At 41.5% G+C, this 23,208-nt stretch overlaps 1 protein-coding gene across 1 annotated transcript in view; it reads right to left on the bottom strand.

Annotated features, from left to right (window-relative positions):
* TRAPPC12 (trafficking protein particle complex subunit 12) overlaps positions 1–23,208 on the bottom strand; it is a 791,394-nt gene that overhangs the window by 723,169 nt on the left and 45,017 nt on the right. The window contains exon 3 of the mRNA XM_044070401.1: positions 5,747–5,863. Coding sequence (XP_043926336.1) covers positions 5,747–5,863 — 117 coding nt within the window. The remainder of the gene's footprint in view (positions 1–5,746; positions 5,864–23,208) is intronic.

Genomic DNA, 23,208 nt, shown 5'->3' with positions numbered 1-23,208 from the left:
TTGTCCGACTGAATTGCAATCGTTCCTGTGGGTAGGAGGCCATGAAGTGCTTGCAACGCCAACAACACCACTCTCATCTCCAGAACGTTGATATGCAGGGAGGTCTCTGTATCGTTCCACGTGCCTTGGACTGTCCTGCCTGAATAATGCCCCCCCCCAACCCGAGGCGGGAAGCGTCCGTGGTCACCGTGGCGAGAGGGGGAGAGGTGCAGAAGGGACGGCCCGTATGGAAGTTCGAGGCTTGGAGCCACCATAGTAGCGCCTTCCTGCAAGCCTTGCTGATAACAATGGGATGGTGGAGAGGAAGGGATAGAAAGGACCATTGCACTAGCAGAGTCCATTGCAGTACCCGCATGTTCAAACGGGCGCATGATAAGAGCGTAATCGCTGCCGCCATGGAGCCTAGTGCCCTCAGGACCAATTCCGCTGGTGAAGCCTCTGATTGGAGGATAGCCCGCACATGAAGTTGTAAGTTCCGGATTCTCTCAGAAGTTAGGAAGGCTCGCAAATCTCTGGTGTCTATTCTGGCACCTATGAATTCTATGATCTACGTTGGAGCCAGTAGAGATTTGCCGACATTGATAGTAATGCCTAACCTGTGGGGCTAGACGGAGGAAGAAGTCTCTGGCTGAGCAAAGTAGATGCCTTGTTGGTGCGGTCAGGAGCCAGTCATCCAGGTAGGAAAGACCTGTATTCCCTGGAGTCTCAGGTGGGCCGCAATCACTGCTAATACCTTGGTGAACACCCTGGGGGCTGTGATGAGGCCAAAGGGAAGGACCCTGAACTGGTAGTGACTGACCCCCAGCCGGAAGCGAAGGAACCTCCTGGATCGTTTGTCCATTAAAATGTGGTAGTACGCATCCTGGAGGTCTATGGAGCACATCCAATTGTTCTCCCTCAAAAGGGGGAGAATAGATTGAAGAGTGACCATCCGGAATTTTTCCTTGGTTACTGACAGGTTCAAGCGGGAAAGGTCAAGGATCGGTCTCAAGTCCCCCGTCTTTTTTGGCACCAAAAAGAACCTGGAGTAGAACCCTAATCCGAGCTGGTCTTGGGGGACGGGCTGGATGGCTCTTTTCTTAGCAGCTGCTGAATTTCTGCAGCTGCGGTCTCCCTCTGATCGGGTGGTACATCGGGGAGGTTCTTGGATTTGGGGACATGGAGTAGTGGTATTTTGTACCCTCTGGATATAATGCGAAGCACCCAGCGGTCTATTGTGATGGACTCCCATGCCGCTAGGTGTTCCGAGAAGCGCCCCCCGACTGCCTCCAGAGTGGAGCAGCCGGGCAGCCCCTCAGGGCTGCTGCGCGGGCCGCTCAGAGAAAGGTTCTCTGGACCTAAAGATTCTCGGAGCCCCTCTGCCCCTGGGGCGGCGTCCACCCTGTCCACCTCTGCCACGGTAGGACTGGTTGTCCGGAGCTGGTTGGGAATGTTGTGATTTTCGGAACCACATCTTCTTCTGACCCTTTTGGTTCCTCGAAAAGGACCGCTGGGGAGCAGAGAAGCGGACTCCGACGGCAGACATCTTTCCGTCCTTCTCGCTCTGGACAAGTGTCTCGCAAACTGTTTTGTCAAATAGGGCAGAACCATCGAAAGGGGCGTTCGCGAAGGACGCTTTAAAGGGCTCCGCAAAATCGCAGTAACGGAGTCAGGCCTGACGTCTCATGACTAGGCCTGCTCTGCTAGCCCTAGCGGCTCCCTCTGTGGCGTGGGACAATAGCCGCATAGAGGTGTTTGAAATTGATCTCAGAGTGGCCATTCGGGTGGTGTACAATTGTTTGTCATCCTCCGACATGGACTCGGGGGGGGGGGGTGGATGCAGAGTACTCTTTGATAAAATCCCGCTGCATCCTGATGACATGTGCCATATAGTTCAGAGACCTTACCGAGAAGGTCGCTGAACTAAAGACTCGCTTCCCTAAACGGTTCATCAAACGGGACTCTCTGCTCGGTGAATGGACTGAGGGGCTCTCCTGAGCCAATTCCCTCTTCGTGGCTGCCACCGTCAACATGCCGTCTACGGGGGGCCCCTTACTCTAATGTGATCGGTCTGAGGGGGGGCTAAGAATCCTATTCGGGCGTTTCGGTATTGGCTCCACGGTGTCCGGATCCTTCCACGCCCTGGTGGTAATGAGGTCCACCAGGGGGTCGGCCGGAGGGGACACCCAAGAGGTAGACGGGCCTGCCTCGAATGCCTCCAGAAACACAGACTCGTCAGAGGAAGACTTGGGGGCAGACCACCCACCTCTGATCCTTAGCATCTCCATGATGTCTCCAAAGGAGACATCCTCAGGGGGCGATCTTGGGGAGCCTTCCCCTTCCTCCAAGTCCGTGTCCTCGGTTAAGGACTCAGGGGAGTCCACGTGCCTCCTTTTGCACTTATGCTTACGAGGAACTTCCTCGGGGGGGACTGTCCAAGGAGGCCTCGCCAGCAACATCTTGTTCCAATGGAACCATCTGTGACATCGAAGCAGGCTGTCCCTTTGGCCGGGTGATGGAAGCCTGGACCAGCAGAGAGGGAGTGCAGGGAGGAGTCGATGCAAGGACCGGGGGTCCGGATGCTCTCAACAGAGCCCTCTCCACAACATCGAAGGCCGAGGGAGAGCCACTCTCTAATGGATCCGAAAGTCGGCTCCCACTCGGATCCAATGAAGGGATCGGAGCCGGTGCCGAGACAGTCGGATCCAAGGGACCAGTGGGCTCCGACCTAGACGGAGCCAAAGGCACACTGAATCCCCCGGATCCGAAGCTCGGACCACAGCTCCGAGAGGTTGGATCCGACAGGCTCGAGGGCAGGGTCGGATCCGAAGTACCAAGTACTGTCGGTGCCGACCCACCCCCGGCTCCAACGCTGCTCGGCTCTGAACGCTCCAAACCCAGATAGCGGGTCGGAGAAGGAGCAGTAGGGTGGAAAAAAGGTGTCGAGCCCCCCCCCCCGGGGGGGGGAGGAGGCAAGAGCACTCCCATCTGCAGCTGGGCCTGGATGAATCTTTGCATCATCCGGTCCAAGTCTGCATCGGATAAACTAAAAGTAGATCTCGAAGAGGCCACCGAGGCAGGCCTGGAATGCCGCCTCGATGACCTCGACGGAGATCGGGTCTCCTCCTCCTTGGGTCCTGGGGAGAAACAAGGGGATCGGAGCTGAGGAGGAGGAGACCTATAAGCAGTGGAGGGAGAAGCCCGCTTAGCTGGCGGGGCCGAAACGGAGGTCTCGGCCCGCCATTTGTGGTGCTTCTCTCTCCGTTTCTCCCTCCTGGCCTCCCTGTCCTCCGACACTTTAGCGGGAGTTTGAGTCCCGGATGGAGGCAGGGGGGGCAGGAGTGGCAGTGACCACAGACTGTGGTGGAGCCACGGGAGCAGCAGAGGTAGCGGAGGACGAAGCCGAGTCCGGGGGTAAAAGTCCCGTTAGGACCAGCTTCGACCTCCGCTCTTTCAGTGCCCTGGGGTTGAACGCTGCACAGATGGTACAGCCTGAGGTAAGGTGTTCAACCCCAAGGCACCGAACGCACCGAGTGTGGCCATCAGCCGGGGAGAGCTTATGGCCACACTCGGTACATTTGGAAAATATGGTTTTTGGGGCCTCAGCCATTTTTTAAAGAAAAAACAACTACCCACACACACAGGCCCCAAAAAGAAACACACACTCACAACTAACGACCAGCGAAGGGAGGGGGAACTAATTAAAGAACAAATAATAAGGGAGCCTAACACTTACACACTTTTAATTTAACCAAAAAAGAAAATTTCTGACAGGAAAAATACAGAAAAAGGTAGTAAAATTCCACTTAGCTGACGAGCTCAAAAGGATCCAGCCATCCACAAGCACGGCAAACTAGATCTGAGGTCATGGAGGGTTAGCAGGGGATTATGGGTGAAGGGAGGAGCTAGGAGCTCGGATCCATTAGCTTGAAACAAGTTGCCGGCTCGGATCCGATATCGAATCCGTAACCCACACGTTGCTGACAAATGAACATCCTACTTCAGATCAGTAGTTAACTGTTTAGTCCACCAAAGATATTCAACACCTTTTCTAACTTTTCTTACTTGACAGGAAATTATGTCCCAAGTTAAGGTATTCATAAAAATTAATACAGTTATCTTCTGACCTATTTTTTATGAAACTCTGTTTTCCAATCTCACTGCCCTAATTTAGATATGACACAGTCATAGTTAGTCTCATAAAATCTGTACACACAATGACAGACTTCATAGTCATTCACTAACAGTTTGTGATATCTGTAGTATTCCCTTGGTGGTCACAGCTTTGGGGGGGGGGGGGTTGGTTCAATTTATCTTTAGGTCATACGCATTAATAAGGTCTGTTGTAAGAAGCATATTTAAGACATTATTTAATCCTGATGGAGTCCTGATGTATTGTTCTAATGACAAGTTTAATATCTCTAACAAAACAGAAAATATAACTAGTTATTTGTAGCTTATCCTACAAATCTGTCAACATTTTTAAATGACAATTTCTGTTCAAGTATAACGCCCAGATTTTTAAAGTCCGTCACTCTCCAAGGTCCTGAAATAAGACATACTTAACCTTGTTTTTTTCCCATAGAACATGCATTTGCAGTTTTTGTTATCAACTCTGAAGTTATATCCTTTTGTCCACCGATATTAACCAATGAAAGTCACTTTAAAGTATTTTGTGCCCCTATGGTTATAAATAACCTAACCTGATGTTGCCTATTCAGTAAACAATTCAGTGTTTGGATTTTTACCCATTTTATTGAATGGGTAAGCCCACGGATCAAACTGACACTTTTCAGTGGCAACACAGAAGCACTGCCTGGTTAAGTGACTTACTCAGAGTCACACAGTAAGCAAATAAAGGTGGAAGAATTCAAATGCTCCATCATTCAAACCCTGTATTATGGGTACTGGAAGCAGCTCATTAACTGACAGAATGCTTTATTTAGTCTTCTGTGCCAACTGCCACACAATGTATTACATAAGCATGGGCCAACTGCTGTCTTCCATAGAAATGATTAACTACCATTTCAGTGTCTTGCTATTATATTCTAAGCACCATTCCCTGCTGTTTAATCACCAAGTCACCCTGACAACAGCTGCAGAGAGATTTTAGCAACAGATTATCTCCCCTCCATCTTCTTAGTGCAGGTCTCTGGATCTGCTATGTGCGTCCTTACTCCTGCACATCTGCATGTCTCACTTCTTACAGAAAGCACTAACATTTGCCCAAGTAAGCTCACATTTTCTTTTTTCTGCTTCCTTCACATCAGTTTCCCCAAATTAGTAAGAATATTCACACAACCATTACAACTGATGCACCACAAATACAAACCAGAATAATGTACCTGCATCCACCCACCCAAGACAGACAGAGTGAGAGAGAGTAATAGAGAGAGAGACAGACAGACACACACACAAATGTTTTCCTTCTCATTAATGTGACTGAATGTCACTGCTGTACTGCTTATTCACACTTCCTCCCATAACTTATTTACTGACTTGCTTTCAGATTAGCTTTCTTTGTTTGCTTGACTGTAAAGCTGTAAACAATATTAACCACGTTCATCCTCAAATACAGTGGTTTACACTAATGTTTACACCAAATATAAAACAGTGGCAATTTTAGATGTTGTATAAATCTTCACTGAGGCCTTAATGAACAAAGGTTTTGCACAGTTATTTCAGTGTACTTACTCAACGAAGACTAAAATACTGTAAAAACATGTAATACACTGGTATAATTTAAGATACCACAGTTATCACTTACAATTAGCTGTTTTAATCCCACAAATGACTGTTCCACCATATCTGCAGTTAAAACTTTTCGTGTTGTTGCAGCTGGTTCACCTAGGAATCGTACCATTACTTCTTTTACTGCATCCCCCTGGAAAAAAAATCACAGTGCATCCTTGTCAAATGCTAGAAATGGATTCATCAATTACATCTAGAAATTATAACGGTTCTTTAAAACAAATTAAAAAGACTCAAGTTTAATCAAGTACGTCTTACAAACCATTTGGTACACAGGTAAAATTCATACGCCCTTACCAATAAAATAAACTACCATCTACAAACATTTTAAGTTGAATTGGTTTGAATAATAAAGTGGTTTACTAGAAAAAAAGTTGAAGTATTTATTTTCAAAGTAAACATGCAGGCAGTAAAAAAAACTGCACTACAAAATGAACATAAAACTTTTAAAAAATATAGAAAATGGCTAACAACAACAACAACAAAAACAAGTAAAATCAGTCAGCCTCAGGTGACTAAACATACCGTCCCTTCTCTATATCTGTTTTTTACATCATCCAGAATTGAAATATTTAGAGTCCTCACAGGCAGTAGTTCTATCCCATGGATATCTTTGAGTAGTAACTGTTAACTAAGGATTAAAAGGCAATCCATAAGGATCCCCATATGGGACTTTCAGTTGTTTCAGACTCAATTTCAGTTAGCACACAGTGGAAATATAAGATTCAGCAAGCCTTGGTTGAAGTAACAAAACTATCATGTAACCTTCAAACAGGTACTGCAAAACATTTGCAAATACATTTCTCCAGCAGCAAGAACAGCATTCCACTTTACACACTCATTTTAAACATTATGGCTTTATCAAAAAGGCAAATACAAGCATTTACACTCATTGTTTTTTAACTCCAATGCAGTTAGTTTCTATGTATTTTCCTTTTGAAAGTCTGTTAGCATTTTTTATCATTATTCCCATTTTACTTACAAACATAATGGGCTAACTTAATGGTGAAAATACAGTATTTCACAATCCTCCGGTAATACTTCGGAAGAAAGACTCTATGGTCTGCTAGTACAAATTAACTTTTAGGAAGTCCCACCATTTAATGTTACTGGGAATTAAATATGATTGCTGAGAAATCATAAATCGCATTGCTTCATTCCTGCAAAGCTTAGTAGTTTCTTATACAAGTTTCCCAACTTGATGCTTTTTGTCCTTACGAGTATATATGTAACCGCTTCCCTGAACCAGCATACTCTTCTTTTTTCACAATTGAAAGAAATTAGGAATAATCAAGAGTTTAATAAAATCATGTTGGAAGACCTGTGACTGGAAGATTTCTGGGTTAATATAGACAAAATTTAAAATATATGTCAGCTGAGTCACTAACCGGTTCAAAGGTAAGTATTAATTAGCTGCCCTTGTGGGACATTTTAAGCCTAATTTCCTTTTTTTGCTCAAAGTAACATATCTCATTTGATTACAGTTTGATATTACCCATCCCATAGTCAGTAATTATACATTACCCCAATAAGAATAACTGGGATCACACCATAGGGCTTTGAAAGCTTTTGACTCTATTGTCTATTACATTTAATATAAAAACAAGGATGTGAAACTATAGTAGTAGTAGTAGACACCAAATTTGTACCTAATCAATGTGTATCACTATGTATGAATCCAGAAATAGAGATGCGTTTCTATTTTCTTCCCATCGGATTATAGGAAGTTACCATCCGATATGACAGCTTGATAAACGTGTACTAAAAACTTGGGTAGGTTTTTTATTATTTCAAAGACTTTTTTGATGCAACTGTATTATTGGAAACAGATGTCATACTTAGGACAGCTGATTTATAAACCAATCAGTTTAAGTGGAACAGCTCCTAGAAAGAGATGGCAGGAATACAGGCCAGTTATACAAGCTGACCCATTTTTGAGCTATTTTTGCAACAGTCTAATGAAGTAACTTAAAACCACCAGCTTGTGAATTATATGTAATTTTTTATGGGATACTTGGTGACCCGTACAAAGACATGTTTGGTTTTGCCATGTTGGCATTAATGACACATATACATTTCCAACCAAAAATACAATTTGGAAGAATTTTTATCTTCAAGAAATCAATTCTAATACCAAGTGAAATTTTCAGGAATGACCACTTATGAGCAGTTTTGATTACTTACCTTAATATAAGAATGGTCTGTGAGTTTTAAACTAGTATAGCAACTGTTGTAATTTAAACACCCATGATTGGTATGACCAACCTGTAATAGGTAAATGAGAGGGTTATCCCTTATAACCCTTAGAAATGCATGTTACACATATTGCAGGAATGAAAGGGTGGGGGGCAGAAAGGACAGCAATGTTCTAATTCCTCAAACATGCACCACAGAGATGCACAGGAAAATACTTCCAACCAAGCAGAGGGTTCCAGATAAAATAATAAATTTAATATTAAAAACATCACTAACAAAGCAAACCATAAAACGCTCAACAGGATCACCGCATTTTTTTGTCCTTACTTGGGACTTCTTCGGATATCCATTTAAATCAGACAATTCCTGGCTTATATATTACATCCTGCTAATTCAGTATTACTACCTCATAATTAAATAATAATTAAAAACTCGATTTACCAATAAAGAGCTGCTCCAAAATATCCTACGCAAAATAAACTAATTGTAATAAACTACCATAAAATGTTATCAATACTAAAAATTACCATTAAACATTTTTACATGTCATTTCCATAACAATAACCTTAACAATGTATGCATAAATAAGTGCTAATAAACAAATAACCTAAAAAAAAGATTTATGTTTAAATAAGAAAAACCCATTAGAATCCAATGCCCTCTAGAGTTAAATACTATAAGCAACGACTCTTAAAACTTCATCAAAACAGGATTTAAAAAAAAAATCGGTTAATATAAATACATTTGAAAATATTTAAAAAAATAAAACATATTTACAAATATGCACTAATGCTGAAAACTAAGTATATAAAATGTATGAAAGTTGGTATAGGACAAAAAAATAATTAAAATCACTAAGAAAAAACATCAAGTGATTTCTACATCTTATTATAATTCAGCAGACCCAAGTTTTAAAACCATAACCAAAGAGATGTTTTCATTCAATCCTGGAATTTTATTGGCTTCCAGAATATGCTGCCAATAAATCTCGAGGTATTCTAATCTGGTCTCCCATTGTCCACCCCTAATATCTTGCAAAATTCCTTCCAACACAAAAAAATAAAAAACTAGTTTCCTTACATTTTAAAGTGTGCTTATATAATGCATTCATTATGGCTTTCTTTTGAATATGGTAAAGATGTTTGTAAATTCTCTTTCACTTTAAGTGTGTCCCTTAATTCCCTTTCAACTAGACTCAAAAATGCCTTAGTTGAGGATGTACATGAGGATTGTAGGTGCTTTTTCTCTTAAAGCTTTTGCCAACAACCATTAAAATTCTCCTTTAGAAAGGGTTGAAATATTAAGAACTACTTGGAGATGAACCAACATAAAGGAAGGGAAAATAACATACGGAGAAAAGGTACCTACAAATGAGGGAGATGCGTCCAATGCCCCTTCATTAGTAATTCAGATAGTACATATACACAGAGCAGAGATGGATATATTCAAGCTAGCAGCTACACAAATTGTAATAGTAAGGGATTGGTCTATTTGGTTAGTGTAATAACTGTGTAGCTTCTACGTGTAGAAGACAGAAAGGGCCTTAAAAAGGAGAATTTACGAGCATCTTTATGATATTTGAAAAAAAAGCCATAACAAATGCATTATATAAGCACAATTTAAAATGTAGGGAAGCTAGTTTTGTATTTTTTGTATTGGAAGGAATTTTGCAAGATGTTAGAGGTGGACAATGGGAGACTAGATTAGAATATTGGGAGATTTACTGGCAGCTTACTCTGGAAGCCAATAAGACTCCAGGGTTGAATGAAAATACCTCTTTGGTTCCAGTTTTAAAACTTAGGTCTGCTAGATTATAATAAGATGTACAAATCACTACATGTTTTTACTTAGTGATTTTAATTATTTTTTGTCCTATACCAACTTTCATACTTTTTATATACTTAGTTCTCTCAGTGTTGGAACATATTTATAAACATATTTATACATATTTTTTTGTTTTTTTAAATATATTTACATTAACCAATATTTTGAATCATGTTTTGATAAATTTTTAAGAGTTTTGGCTTATGGAATTGAACACTTACAGGGAATTGGATTCTAATGGGTTTTTCTTATTTAATCATAATAAAGCATGTTTAAGGCTATTTATTAACATTTATTTATACATATATTGTTAAAGTTGTTGTTCTGGAAATGGCATGTAAAAATCTTTAACGGTAATTTTAGTACTGATATGAACATTTTATGGTAGTAGTTTTGAGTAGGATATTTTAGAGGAGCTCCTCATTGGTAAACTAAGTTTTTAATTATGAGGTAATAATAAAGAATTAGCAGGATGTAATATATAAAACAGAAGTGCGTCCGACTTAAATGGACATCTGAAGAAGTCCCAAGTAAAGACAAAGAAAATGCGGTGATCCTGTTAAGTGTTTTACGTTTTGCTTTGTTAGAGTTGTTTTTACTTATTAATTTTGCCTGGAACCTTCAGCTGAGTTGGAAGTACTTTCCTGTACACTTCTACAGTGCCTGTTGATTGGCGTATTTGGTTATGATGAGGGATTGCTTGTAGTTTCAGGCACTGGTGGCTTTCTCTTTATAAATGTTTAATGTTCTGATGCCTACTTTTTTAAATTTTATTTCTGATGTTCTACCACTGTAGTTGTACCATTAAGACAGTAAGATGGCAGTGGCCTTGTGCAGCAGCAGTTTCTTCGGCTCCTGTTGTTCTTTTGTTTTATTGTTTTCCATAGTTGGACCATTTTGCATGGAGTCGCTGGTGGCCAAGTGTGGAGAGGAGGCAGCCATGGTGTCGGTGGATTGGTTGGACCAGTGTACTATTAGGGATTAGCTTGGGTAACCTGGAGTGGTTGGAATGGCGGGAATGGCTGGAGTGGTTGTCTTGGTCGTGGCTGTTTGAGCCTGTATGTGGAGAGCACGCCAGGAGGAAGGGATGGTGGAGACAGAGTGCTGGATGGTGTTGGAGGATGTTGTGCGGGATCCACGTTGATTGTGAAGGTAGAAACTGGACCACTGCTGGGCGGAGATGAGGCTGGTGTCAGAGTGGATGTTGGAGAGATCGTGGAGACTGATCATTGACCTGGATGAGGGCAGATGGTGAAGACCAGACTGTCTGCTTGGATGTGTGCCGATCCGGGATTTTGATGTCTATTTTGTTGGATCAGTGGAACTGCACTGGGTCTTGCTGGTACAGAGATGGAACTTCGTTTGACTGGGACTCGTGTGTGTATATTGTTTATGTGATTACATGCTTGTGCTTTTGGTGCAATGGTCTGTGTTGTCTATCAATGAGCTTGAAGGAACAGAATTTCAAATCAGCTGTGCACTTTATGGTTGTACGGTCTGAATGACAAAGTTTTACTTTACCAATTTGTAAAATGAATAAGATATAACTGAAAAGTGTTTGAATGATATAAAGTCCACTCTTCTGGAATGTTTAAAGTTAAAAGTGGCTGAACTACAAATTTTCTATGGCTAGAACAAACAGTGCAATGGGCATCCATGGCAGTATGAGAAATAGTTGCATGTAGGATTTTCCCCCCATTATTTTGAACAAAACATGCTGAAAAATATGACTGGTGGTTTTCATATTTCTTTAAAAAAAAAATGCAAAGTGATACTTTGAAATTACATGAGGAAGCATTTTAATACATATAAAATATCAATTTTTAAAATAAATGTTATAGTAGGCACTGGGGGAATAGCTAAACAATTCTTGATTTCTGAATTATTTATTAGGCCTAGGAGTTAAACTAAATTTTAATTCTTGATGAAATTTTAATTCTTGATAAATAAAGATCATCTCAAAGTCTATCTATTGCATACATCTGGAAATTTTGAAGATATGTAATAAATCGTAGATGGTTATACAACTTATTTTGGAGAAGATAATGTCTTGCACATGTGTTTTTTAGAAACTGCTATTATATTAATTTACTATAGTTTTAAAACTGTTTTCCTTACCTTTTTGCCTCCCAGCCTGTCATTCTTTAAGCTGCCCCAATGGCACACAGGCCCCGTTTCCCTGGAAGTGGGAATGAGCCTCCAGATCCACCCAGGGTTGTCTTATATAGGGAAAGTACAGTTTTGTACCTACCATAAATGTAGATGTCCGATAGTAATGCATCTGCAGTCCTTACAAATAGGTTGTCCTGTCGTCAGGCAGCCCTTCGGTCGGCCGGATTCCAAAGTCTGGGTCTGGCCTCGGCTGGTGTCGCACTTCACCCGACGTCATAGCTGCAGTTATTCGGGTATAAAGGCATCAGCCAACGCCATTTTCCTCAGTGTTTCTTGCCCCAGATGCCAGGTGCCCTCTAGGAAGGCTAAATTTGGATAAATGCAAATGATTCCAAATAGTAGAGAGCAAATCAAAAAATAAGCATGTATGTACATATATACAAACAAATACACCATAATAGATTCCCCCAGCTAGCTACAAGATGGGCAAATACCCTAGGAGTACCACAGAGGGGAAGGAGGGTGGGTAATCCTGACTGCAGATGCATTCCTATCGGACATCTACATTTATGGTAGGTACAAAACTGTACTATGTCCTTCAAGGATGCATCTGCAGTCCTTACAAATGGGTAGAATACCATAGCCAAACTGGGGGAGGAGGAGACATGAAATTATGGTGTAGTTAAGATCCCTTGCAAAACAGCAGTGGCAAAACCTGCTCGGGATCTAGTGTATAAAGGTAAATTGTAATGCTTGGCAAATGTATGCACGGAGCTCCAAGTAGCAGCCTCTAAAATGTCTTTGGTAGCCACTCCTCGAAGAAAAGCTGTGGTAGTGGCTGTAGCCCTTGTAGAGTGAGGCCTGATGTTTTCTGGAGTTTTCTTCCCATGGTAGGAGTAACAAAATCTAATGCAATTTCCTATCCACTTAGAGATTGTCTGTTTTGAAATTGCTTTTCCTTCCATTCCTGTTGCATATGCTACCAGTAGCTGGTCAGTTTTTCTATTGCTCTTGGTCCTGTCCAGGTAGTAGCGTAATTGTCTATGCACATCCAAGGTATGCAGCAGTCTTTCTCCCCTGTTCTGTGGGTTGGGGAAGAATGTAGGTAGGTGGATAGCTTGATTCAAGGATACTTTGGAGACCACCTTAGGCATAAAAGTAGAATTTGTTCTCATGGACACTCTATCTTGATGGAAGATCAGGAAGGGCTGTACTGCCATTAATGCCTGTAGCTCAGATACCCTTCTTGCTGAAGCGATTGCCAGTAGGAAAGCAGTTTTCCATAAGTATTGTAATTCTGCTGTTGCTGCTGGTTCAAAAGGAGGGAGTGTCAATTTTTCTAGTACAAAGTTCAAGTCCCATGCTGGCAATGGTGGCTTCCTAGGAGGTTTTACATTTTTAATTCCTCTCAGAAACTGCCTGAGCAGAGGATGTGAGAAGACTGGAGGATCCAAGTCGTATTCTGCTGAAATAGCTGATGCATGAATCTTAATGGAAGAATAGGACAGTCCTTTGTGGAAGAGCTCTGCCAAGTATTCCAGGATGTTGGCTATGTTTACCAGTGACACATTCTCTCCTTTTTCATTACTCCAAATGGAATATCTTTTCCATTTTGCTGAATAATTTTTCCTTGTTGAGGGTCTGCGAGACTCCAAGATAATGTCTTTAACCCTTTGGGATAGATTTGGGTTATTTGTTCTTATGCAATGTTCCAGGCAGTTAGCTGCAGCGTTTTCAGGTTTGGATGCAGGGTGTTGTAGTTGTTCTGTGTTAACAGCAAGGGAACAAGGGTAGGGGCCATATTTGTTCCCGAGACATGCTCCTCAGTAATGGGTACCAATGTTGTCTTGGCCAGTCTGGAGCTATCAGGATGATCCTTGGATGGTCCTCTTTGATCTTCAATAGCACCTTGTGCATCAAAGGAAGTGGTGGGAATGCATATGCTGTCAGGTTTTTCCAACTGAAAGATAGGGAGTCCACCTTCCAAGCAAGTGGGTGGTACGTCCTTGTGCAGAATTTCTTTAGTTGGTGATTGCGTGGGGATGCAAATAAGTCTATTTGTGGGAGTCCCCATTTTTTTGTAATGGTTCTGAAGATGCCCGGATGCAGCATCCATTCGTGGGCATCCGTGGTAGTCCTGCTTAGTATGTCTGCTAGAATGTTTTCTTTTCCTGGTACAAAAATTGCTTGTAACTGGACGTTGTAACTCAGGGCCACATTCCAGAGGTCCATTGCCATCCGGCATAGAGGGTACGAATGTGTGCCTCCTTGTTTGTTGATGTACCACATAACTGTGGTGTTGTCTGTCCTTATCAACAGTTGACCTTGTCGAAGAAATGGTCTGAATGTCTGAATTGCCAGTTTTACTGCCAGCATTTCCTTTTGATTTATGTGTAGGTGCAGCTGGTCTTGAGTCCATAAGCCTTGTATGCACTTGTCCAGCATGTGGGCCCCCCAACCGAGGTCTGAGGCGTCCGTGGTGATGGTTTGGCTTGGTTGAGTGTTGTGGAAGGGCAATCCTTTGTTTGATTGACAGGCCTGAGCCCACCATTGGAATTCTTGCTTCAGGCATGGAATTATTGGAATTTGGGTTTCTAGGCTGTGCTTGTGCTGAGACCATAAATTCCTTAGGTACCACTGTAACTTTCTCATATGCAGTCTGGCATGTGGAACCAATATTATGCAGGATGCCATGAAACCCAAGGCTTGCAGGACTTTTCTTGCTGTTAGATGGTTCTGCTTTGTTAATGCCAAGAAGTATAGAGGGAGTTGCTCCTGCTTTTCTACTGTTAGGAATGCCATTTGCTTCGATGTGTCCAGCTCTGCACCCAAGAAGGGTATCCTTTGGGATGGTATCAGCCTTGACTTGTTTATATTGACTGTGTATCCCAGGGCTTGTAGTAGGTAAATGACCCTTTTCAAGTCTTCTGCTAACTTGATTTTGTTGTCCGCTTGTATCAGGCAGTCGTCCAGGTAAGGGTAAATTTGGATTCCCTGGAGCCTGCAATGAGCAATTACTGATGCCAGGCATTTCGTGAACACTCTGGGCGCAGTAGATAAGCCAAAGGGCAATGCTGAGAATTGATAATGCTCTGATCCTGCAAGAAATCTGAGGTATCTTCTGCAATTTGGTCGTATGGGGACGTGCAGGTATGCCTCCTTGAGATCTAGAGTTACCAGCCAAGACTCCTTGCCCAGCATGGGAAGAAGTTGCTGTAGGGTCAGCATTTTGAATTTTGGAACAATGATGAATGTGTTTAAAGCGGACAGGTCGAGAATAGGTCTCCATTTGCTTTCTTTTCTTGGTACCAGGAAGAGTCTGGAGTAAAATCCCTGTCCTTGTTCCATAGATGGTACCTTTTCCACAGCTCTCATTTTTAGTAATTGAGTTATTTGTTTTAGAGCTTCTGCCTTTTGATTTGGAGGTAGGTTTGGCATTCCTCTCTTCCCTGGTAGAGTATGGAAGTGAAACATGTAACCTTGGTCTATTGTCTGCAAAATCCACTTGTCTCTTGTGATGTAATGCCAGTTTACTGAAAATAAAGCTAGCTTCCCGCCCAAGGGTGCTTCTAGTTGTTCCCTGGTAGGCGGTGCTAGAGCCAAGTCACTGTGATTGTCCTGTAGTAGTGGTGGTGGCTGTGTCTGTGGCTGCACCTCGGTGGTTGTTACCCTGCCACTGGCATCCCCTGTAGGCACCCCTGGATTGATTTCGGCCTCTTGAACGCCTATTCCTGCCTCTCTGGGCTCTGGAGGAGTCTGGAAAGGACCAATTCTTGGAGGGCCAATTCCTGCTAAACCTTGGAGGTTGGACCTGTAAGAAATCTTTCACTGTTTGGACAGATTTTGCCTTCTCTTCCATCTTCTTCAGCACTTGTTGTGCAGGAGAGCCAAACAAATTGATCTTGTCCATGGGAGCATCTAGTAATTTTGATTTCACATGGTCTGGTAAGGACTGCTCTTTTAACCATGCATGCCTTCTGATAACTGTGCCAGTCATGGCTGATCTAAAGGAAGCCTCCAGTGCATCATAGCCACATTTTAAGGAATGGTTACTGACCTGCTGAATGTTATGTACCATTTCCTGAACAGATTTTTTGTCTAATGGTTCATCCGAGGACAGCTTTTGGTTAACTGGTCTAGCATAAATTCTTGATACTGGATCATGTGGAATTGACAGTTCAATGCTCTAGCTGAAAGAGTAGCAGAAGTGTAAACTTTTTTACCCCATCTCTAAGGACCTGGATTCCCTTTCAGAGGGGAGGGGGTTTTTGGCAGAGGTAGCTGCTACAGCCTTAGGACCCTGGGAGATAGTCTCGGGATCTGCAAAAGGAGCCTTATACAAATGGTGATGTGTATCCGGGACCCTGTAATACCTATCGGGCTTAGCAGGGGCCGGAGGAAGAGAATCAGGAGCAGTACAAGCATCATTAAATGCATCATCTACAACAGAGAGAACTGGAGGAATGGCTAAAGGCCTATGTTGTGGTAAATGCAGGAAGGTTCTAAGCCTCTTTCTAGAGTCTGAAAAATCCTGGCTCTGCCACTGAAATTGTTCCCTCATAGCATGTAAGGTTTCCCCAAAGGAAAATTCCTCAGGCGGAGAGGCAGAAGGGATGGACTCTTCAGCATCAGAGTCTTCATAAGGGGAGAAAGAAGCCTCTGGAGGGTTTGTATTATCTGAATCATCAGAGGAATCATCTGTAGAAACTGGTTCAGGGGGCTCTGCTCTAGGCCTCTTCTCTGGAGGTGGGTGAGAGGCCCTGTCTGTGTGAGATTGGGATCCCCGGATTAGAGAAATGAGATCCTCTGCTAGACTAAGCATTTGTGAACTAGAGCTAGGCCTGTGAGAGGGGGTCTTAGCAGGCACAGATTTAGTAGTTTTAGCTGCTTTAGCCCTGGCAAAAGCCTTAATGGACATGGATGCAGGTGGCCTAGCAGCTCCACGTGCAGGGGTAGAGATATCCAAGGGAATAGTGTCAGATAATTCCTGAGAAACTGCAAGAGCAGGAGGGATATCAGAAGCCGATTCCACGAAGTTGGAAGAGTCCTCGGTAGGAGTTAAGTTTTCGGCTGAAGGAAGAACCGCTTGCTCGGTTTCAGCCGAAACCAAGACACTCGCGGTTGGCCTAACCGTGGTTTCGGCCGAAACTGCAGACCGCGAGTGTCGGTCCTTTTCCTTGCGCTTTTTTGATATTTGCATAGTCGGAGGATCCGACGGCATAATGTAAGCAAAATCGGAGCCGAAAAACTCCTCAGCAAATTCCGACCGACGTCTAAGCGTCCGTCGGTTAAAAGAAGCACAGACTAGACAAGCTGCTACATCGTGGTCTGGGCCTAAACAAGGTAAGCAGTAAGAGTGGAAATCTTTATGAGGTATTTGTTTCCCACAAGTTAAACAGTTATTCACTTTTTCTGACATCGGCTGAGGCAAGAAAGAGTCCCCAACGGGGTACTTAGCTTTTTAGAAGTCTTCGGTAGTAGTAGAAGTATTCGGTAGTAGTAATCTCTGGTTCTGACCGACCGGCACTTGCGAACAGCTTCTGCTTCGGGCGCCAGAAAGACTGAGGAAAATGGCGTTGGCTGATGCCTTTATACCCGAATAACTGCAACCTTGACGTCGGGTGAAGTGCAACACCAGCCGAGGCCAGACCCAGACTTTGGAATCCGGCCGACCGAAGGGCTGCCTGACGACAGGACAACCCATTTGTAAGTACTGCAGATGCATCCTTGAAGGACATCTGCTGTCACTCGCTTAGGCATTGGTAGTGATGTCTCTCACTGGAATTGGGGCCATGACATCTTTGTTATTGTGGTGCCTAACCTGACTCACTACTGAGGACTGCCACAGTAGAGTGGCAGAACCACTCGGCTAGGATTCAACATCCTCCTCCAGGACAGGCACAGCCCATCCTCTCCTGTCTTCCTATCAGTCACCTGTGAAGTACTCGCACCCAGGTTTGCCTGTGTTTTTGTTATCCATCTACTACAAAATGATGCTGATATTCTAGTTTTAAAATAAACTCAACTAGTACTAGTTTGTTATCATAGTTTCTCAGGTTTAAAAGTCACGACGGCCTACAAAACATTTGGTAGTTTGACAGAGAACGAGACAGAATATTTTCAGAGTCTGTAATTGCACCATCGTGGACATTTACACATTTAAAGAAAACACTGTGTATTTTCCTTGCAGACAGAATGGAAATAACCTTTCCATCCCTGAATGCACTTGACAAGGTGCCTCTATGAGCAGACAAGCTAGATTCCAGTAGCATTTTATGCTAAACTGTACATGGGTCCACCTCAGCATATATTTTGAGTAATTAATTATAAGTATCATCTCTATGAACTTTAACTGATGATGTAACTAGTCATCTGTTAATTTAAACATAGGCTTGCAGAGGTAATTTATGCAGATTTTCCAAGATGACAGGTTTGTAAAAGTTGTCTGTTTGAAAAAGGAGTTGATTGTTTGATCAGTGTGTTAGGATTCCAGTATTCAGTGATATATTCCAGAGCAGGTTGTGTGTGTGTCTCTCAAAAACTCAGTTGTTCATTCTGAGCCTGTTTTGTCACATGGGATTCCTTAGCATAGAGTTAAGAATGTTGGGTGAGTTGGAAAGAATTCTGGGAAAAGTTCAATGGCAGAAATTCTTTTGAGGATAATTTATTATGAGAACACAAAATTTTCTAGGAAAACTCTGTTTTTAGATCTAAATGAGTAAGACCATGTATCTTATGTTTTATGTAAGACTGAGCATTGAATAGAGAGTGAGTACTTATGTTTGAGGTGCTCAGAGTGTGGGTGTAATGTTTAAATTAGGAGAATTACTGGTAATGGTTCTAACTTAGTACTTAAAACAGTTCTGAAATAGTTCAAGTCTAACAAGGCTGTTTGATAACAGACCTTGAAGAATATTTTGTAGCAAATTCTGTGACTGCTAAACAGAGTGCAAGTACTTCCTAAAATAAATGTACAGTGAAGAGTCAGTAAATGTAAGAGTAATATTCTCTCTTCTTGCTGTTGTCTCTGAAAGGTACCTTGCTTGTAATTTTTATTACAGATAAGAAGGGCCTTCCCTGCTGACTTATTCCCGTACATTCAAATTAGCATCTACTAGAGAGTTGTGGAGTAAAAAAAAACGGAAAGCAAACTTTGTTTTTGTTAAGCTTGCTTCTTGTACAACAAAATCTCTCATCAAATTCCTTCTTTTAATGTACTGGCTTATTCAAGCAGTGTTAGCAGAATTTAATTTACAGTTTATTAGACCATAAGAAAATAAGAGAGAACAACTTGGCATTTTTATCTGAACTCATCACGGTGGCTATTCCCTCATCAACAAAAAGTAAAATCCAAACATACAACATCAAAATAAATATAAGATATCTGGCATTTCTGGTAGAAGAAATAAACTGCCACAGAGGGAGGAAACTTCAATGACTCTGGAATTTTCCTACATTGCACATCTGGCTATTTATTATTTATAAACATTTAAATGTAATACAGAACGGAGGTAGCGTTGTTGCCTCACAGCTAGAGGTTCTCCCGTTTGATTCTCGGCTGGGCTTGGGAGTGCCTTCTTTGTGGAGTCTACATGTCCTCCCTGTGGTTGGGTAGCATTCGAAAGACATGCGTGCGTAAATGGGCATGCCTTCGTTGAAGAGTGGGCGTCGAGCTGTCACCTCGGAGTTTCGTAAAAATCTGCCAATCATTAGCAGACCAGAGTTCCGTTGTGGCAACCCCTTACTGGGAAAAAGCCGAAAGACAAACAACAACATTTAAATGTAATATAGAGTTAATTTTCACCTCCCTTAGGGGATTTGTAAATCGGTGAAAAAATTTGTTATGTCTGATCTCTAATTCTTCAGGACAAAGAAGCCTAACAGGAAAGTTTTGCTGCCATAACATCTTGTGTACTGGATTGAAAACTCTCCTTTTTGAGACATTTTTTTGGGAAAGTAACCCTAACATATGAATGAATGCCTGCTCAACATGTATTTTACTGACCAGAATACTGGTTCAAATATTTTCTGCTTTTTCCTATTAACTGAAATGTGTTATTATAAAGACCAATGTAGGTTTGCAAGCCCAGTGCAGTGAATATCTGTTTTATATATTTGTTGAATGTTATTGAGTCTGAATTCAAACAAAGCTGCTCTAAATTAATATTAGGTACTTAAGACAGGTTTAATAAGAGTTCATCCTCAGTAACAGCAAGACTAGGGCTGTCAGGCTTCAGGAGCATTCAGTAAGTAAAATTCTCCCATGCTATCACAGTCCTGCCCCTTATCACATAATTCACAACAGCACCTAACTCTCATTATTTGAGGTGTGGTCATGCAAGTATCAATATACTGAAAACTACAATTCAAAACCAAATGTGCCAGAGTCAAGGAGGTGTGTTCTTTAAGATGGACCAGCTTTACCAGATCTATCATTATACTTAAGTAATTAACTCTCTCATCTGGCAAAGAAAGTCCATCCAAAGTAACAAAAGCATCCAGTCCTGAGGTAATCTTCAGGTATTCTCCCTTACTTAGCGCATATAATCTTGTATGTGGCTCCAAACGAGGACAAAGATCTATTTAGTTGCTGTACAATTCACTAAGAGGTACACAGTGGAAAACGGATGTAAATGTTGCAGCTGCTCAGGTGGAATGAGCCTTTGGAATAAAAAAAAAAAAAAAAAGTGTTATATTTGGCACAACAAAAATGGATGCAGTTAATGAACCACTGAGCTAAAGCAAGCCTTGAGACTTTCTGACCTATTTTCTGGGAGAGAAAGAGGTTGGTACCTTTCTGGATGGATTTCGTCTTCTCCACCACAATCTCAAATAACTGTGCATGTTCCCACACTGGAAACAATACTCTCTGCAACTGAAGTACTGAGGGGAAATAAAATCTGAAAATAAATACACTTGTTGAGGTTAGCCTCATTATCAACTTTTGTTGTGAAGGAGGGGCTAGTGTAGAAACGGACTCAATCTTTATGGAATATCAAGTGTGGAGATTCAGCAGACAAAGCCTGCTGCTCAGAAATTCTTAGAAGTGATGTCTACAAGAAATAGGTCTTCCAAAACAGGTATTTTAAGTCTGCATAGTCAAGTGGAAAGAAATTTGCTCTTACAACACAAAACATAAATCCCAAGGTGGCAAAGGGTACTGTTAAGCATGGTTTCATTAAGAATATGCCTTTGAGGAAGGCTTTGTAGACTTTCAAAAAGCGTTGCAGAAAGGTATGAAGGCTCTTATGAAAATTTGGTACTGTAGTTTGATACAGCAGTTATGTGCACTTTGATGGAGGAACAACAAATTTCAAAATCAAGAAGCCACGCATGACATTCAAGGATAGAGAACAGATAAGTTGTATATTCCATTAACAGTGGTTGCCATGTGAAAATGAGTCCACTTGAACTCATAAATCTTGCATGTATTAGGTGAAGAGAAAATGAAATGAACTAATCTGGAAGAGAAAAATGCCCATTGTGAATTTTGGTGTGTGATTTGGAACATGCGTAAGGAACATCCTGAGCGGATACAACTGTAGGAAAAAGCAAGGAAAGAGAAACTATGCTTTAAAGAAATCTTGAGAAGTAAGCAAGTACGGACATGGGCTATAATATGTACTTTAGTATGGATAACGTTATTTTTAGGTTAGGTAATGCCTGTGGGTATAGTTTCAGATTTGGGAGGGTTAAACTTCATTATATGAAGGTGTACATAGTTTGCGAGTGCTTGTTTTTAGCTAATAGGTTCTCAGAATTATTTTTTGAGGGTTTTCATTAAAATAAAACAAGGCTTGTAAAATGTGACAAGTTCAAATGGAGAATGTTGTTGTTGTGTCTTTCGGCTTTTCCCGGTTAGGGGTCGCCACAGCAGAACTCCGGTCCGCTAATGATTGGCAGTAGATTTTTACCTGCTGGCTTGCTGGGCCTAACACACAACCTTCAATGAAGGAACACCCATTCATGCATGTCGCCACACAGAAGATGGTCTAACTGAGAATCGAACGGGCAATGTCTGTGAGGCGACAACGCTACTGCAGCACCACCAATAGAGAATGACAATTAAAAAAACAGTATAAAGGATAAATATACGAAGCGTTACTGGGTGCATGCAACACAAAAGCTGAAAACAGCTATTTAAAAAAGCTGACATATACAACAGGTGGGTATAATAACTTATCATATATAACAGGCAGATATAATATACTGTTATCATAATGGCAACACTATTCACATCATTGTGGAACATGAATGACCTCACAGGTATAGACAAAAAGGTAAGAGTATTAAATTATATTAAGAAATGCAGAGTGCAAACAGCAATCCTACAGGAGACACAATGGGAGGAAGTGAGCATGTGAATTTGATACAGAAAGGACTTTGGAATGGATTACTGTGCAGAATATCAGCAACAAAGGAAAAGGGGAATATTTATACCAACTACTAGAGGAGTAGTAATAGAGAAAATATAATAATGCTAGATTTGTAGTAGTAAGGGGCTACTGGCAAAGGAAGAGGATTACTCTGGCATGTATTTATATCCATACTATCTATTACAGGGGTTAAGAAAACAGTGAGGAGATATCTGGGGGACCTAGAAGGGAAAATATAACAAAATAGGGTAGATTTCTGAAGAAATATATAAATATATTTGGTATGGAAGATGTGAGTTCAGTAGTACTAACTCAGAATTTACATATTCTTCCCTAAGGTACAATGGACAGAAATTATATTTCACAGGAGCATGTGCATTTAAATAAAAGCTTCATTAGACATCCAATAAATATTTCAGATCATGTGCCAATAACAGCTAAGATATAAATGCAGGGTAATGAAGTAAAAATTAGACACTGGAATGTGAAAATGTGAGGAATTTAAAGAACGGGCAGTGGAAATTACTCGAGAGTTAAGGAAGACAGAAATTTCTTCAAATGTTTTAGCTAGTGAGTGGAATAAAATGAAAGGAAAGTGTAAAAATAGGGCAGAAATAAAATAAAGAGATAGGATTAAGAAGTAACAAGAATTGTTAGGGGGGGATGACAAAAAGTATTGCAGGATAAGGGAAATCTCACAGAACAAGACGAGTCACAACTGCTGAGTCCTAAAGAGAAAGTAAGAGTGTATGGACAATATGCATGAGTTTAGAAAGTCTGCTTTTAAGCAACTGTTTTTTTGATAACTCGACAACACAAAAACTTTTAGCACAATAAGTACGGCAACAGACAGTAGAAAGGTTTGTTGCCAAATTTAGGTTGCCTATAACAAGAAAAAGAACCAGAGATCTTGTAGCGATGTTGAGATATTTCAGAAATTTAAAGAAAATTTGTATAAAGCAGATGAATG

This window comes from Protopterus annectens, chromosome 1.part0 (assembly GCF_019279795.1).
Source record: "Protopterus annectens isolate FY-2018-M chromosome 1.part0, PAN1.0, whole genome shotgun sequence".
NCBI classification, from domain to species: domain Eukaryota; kingdom Metazoa; phylum Chordata; order Ceratodontiformes; family Protopteridae; genus Protopterus; species Protopterus annectens.
Note: the sequence above shows the minus strand (reverse complement) of the source record. Positions and strands in the feature narration are given on the sequence as shown.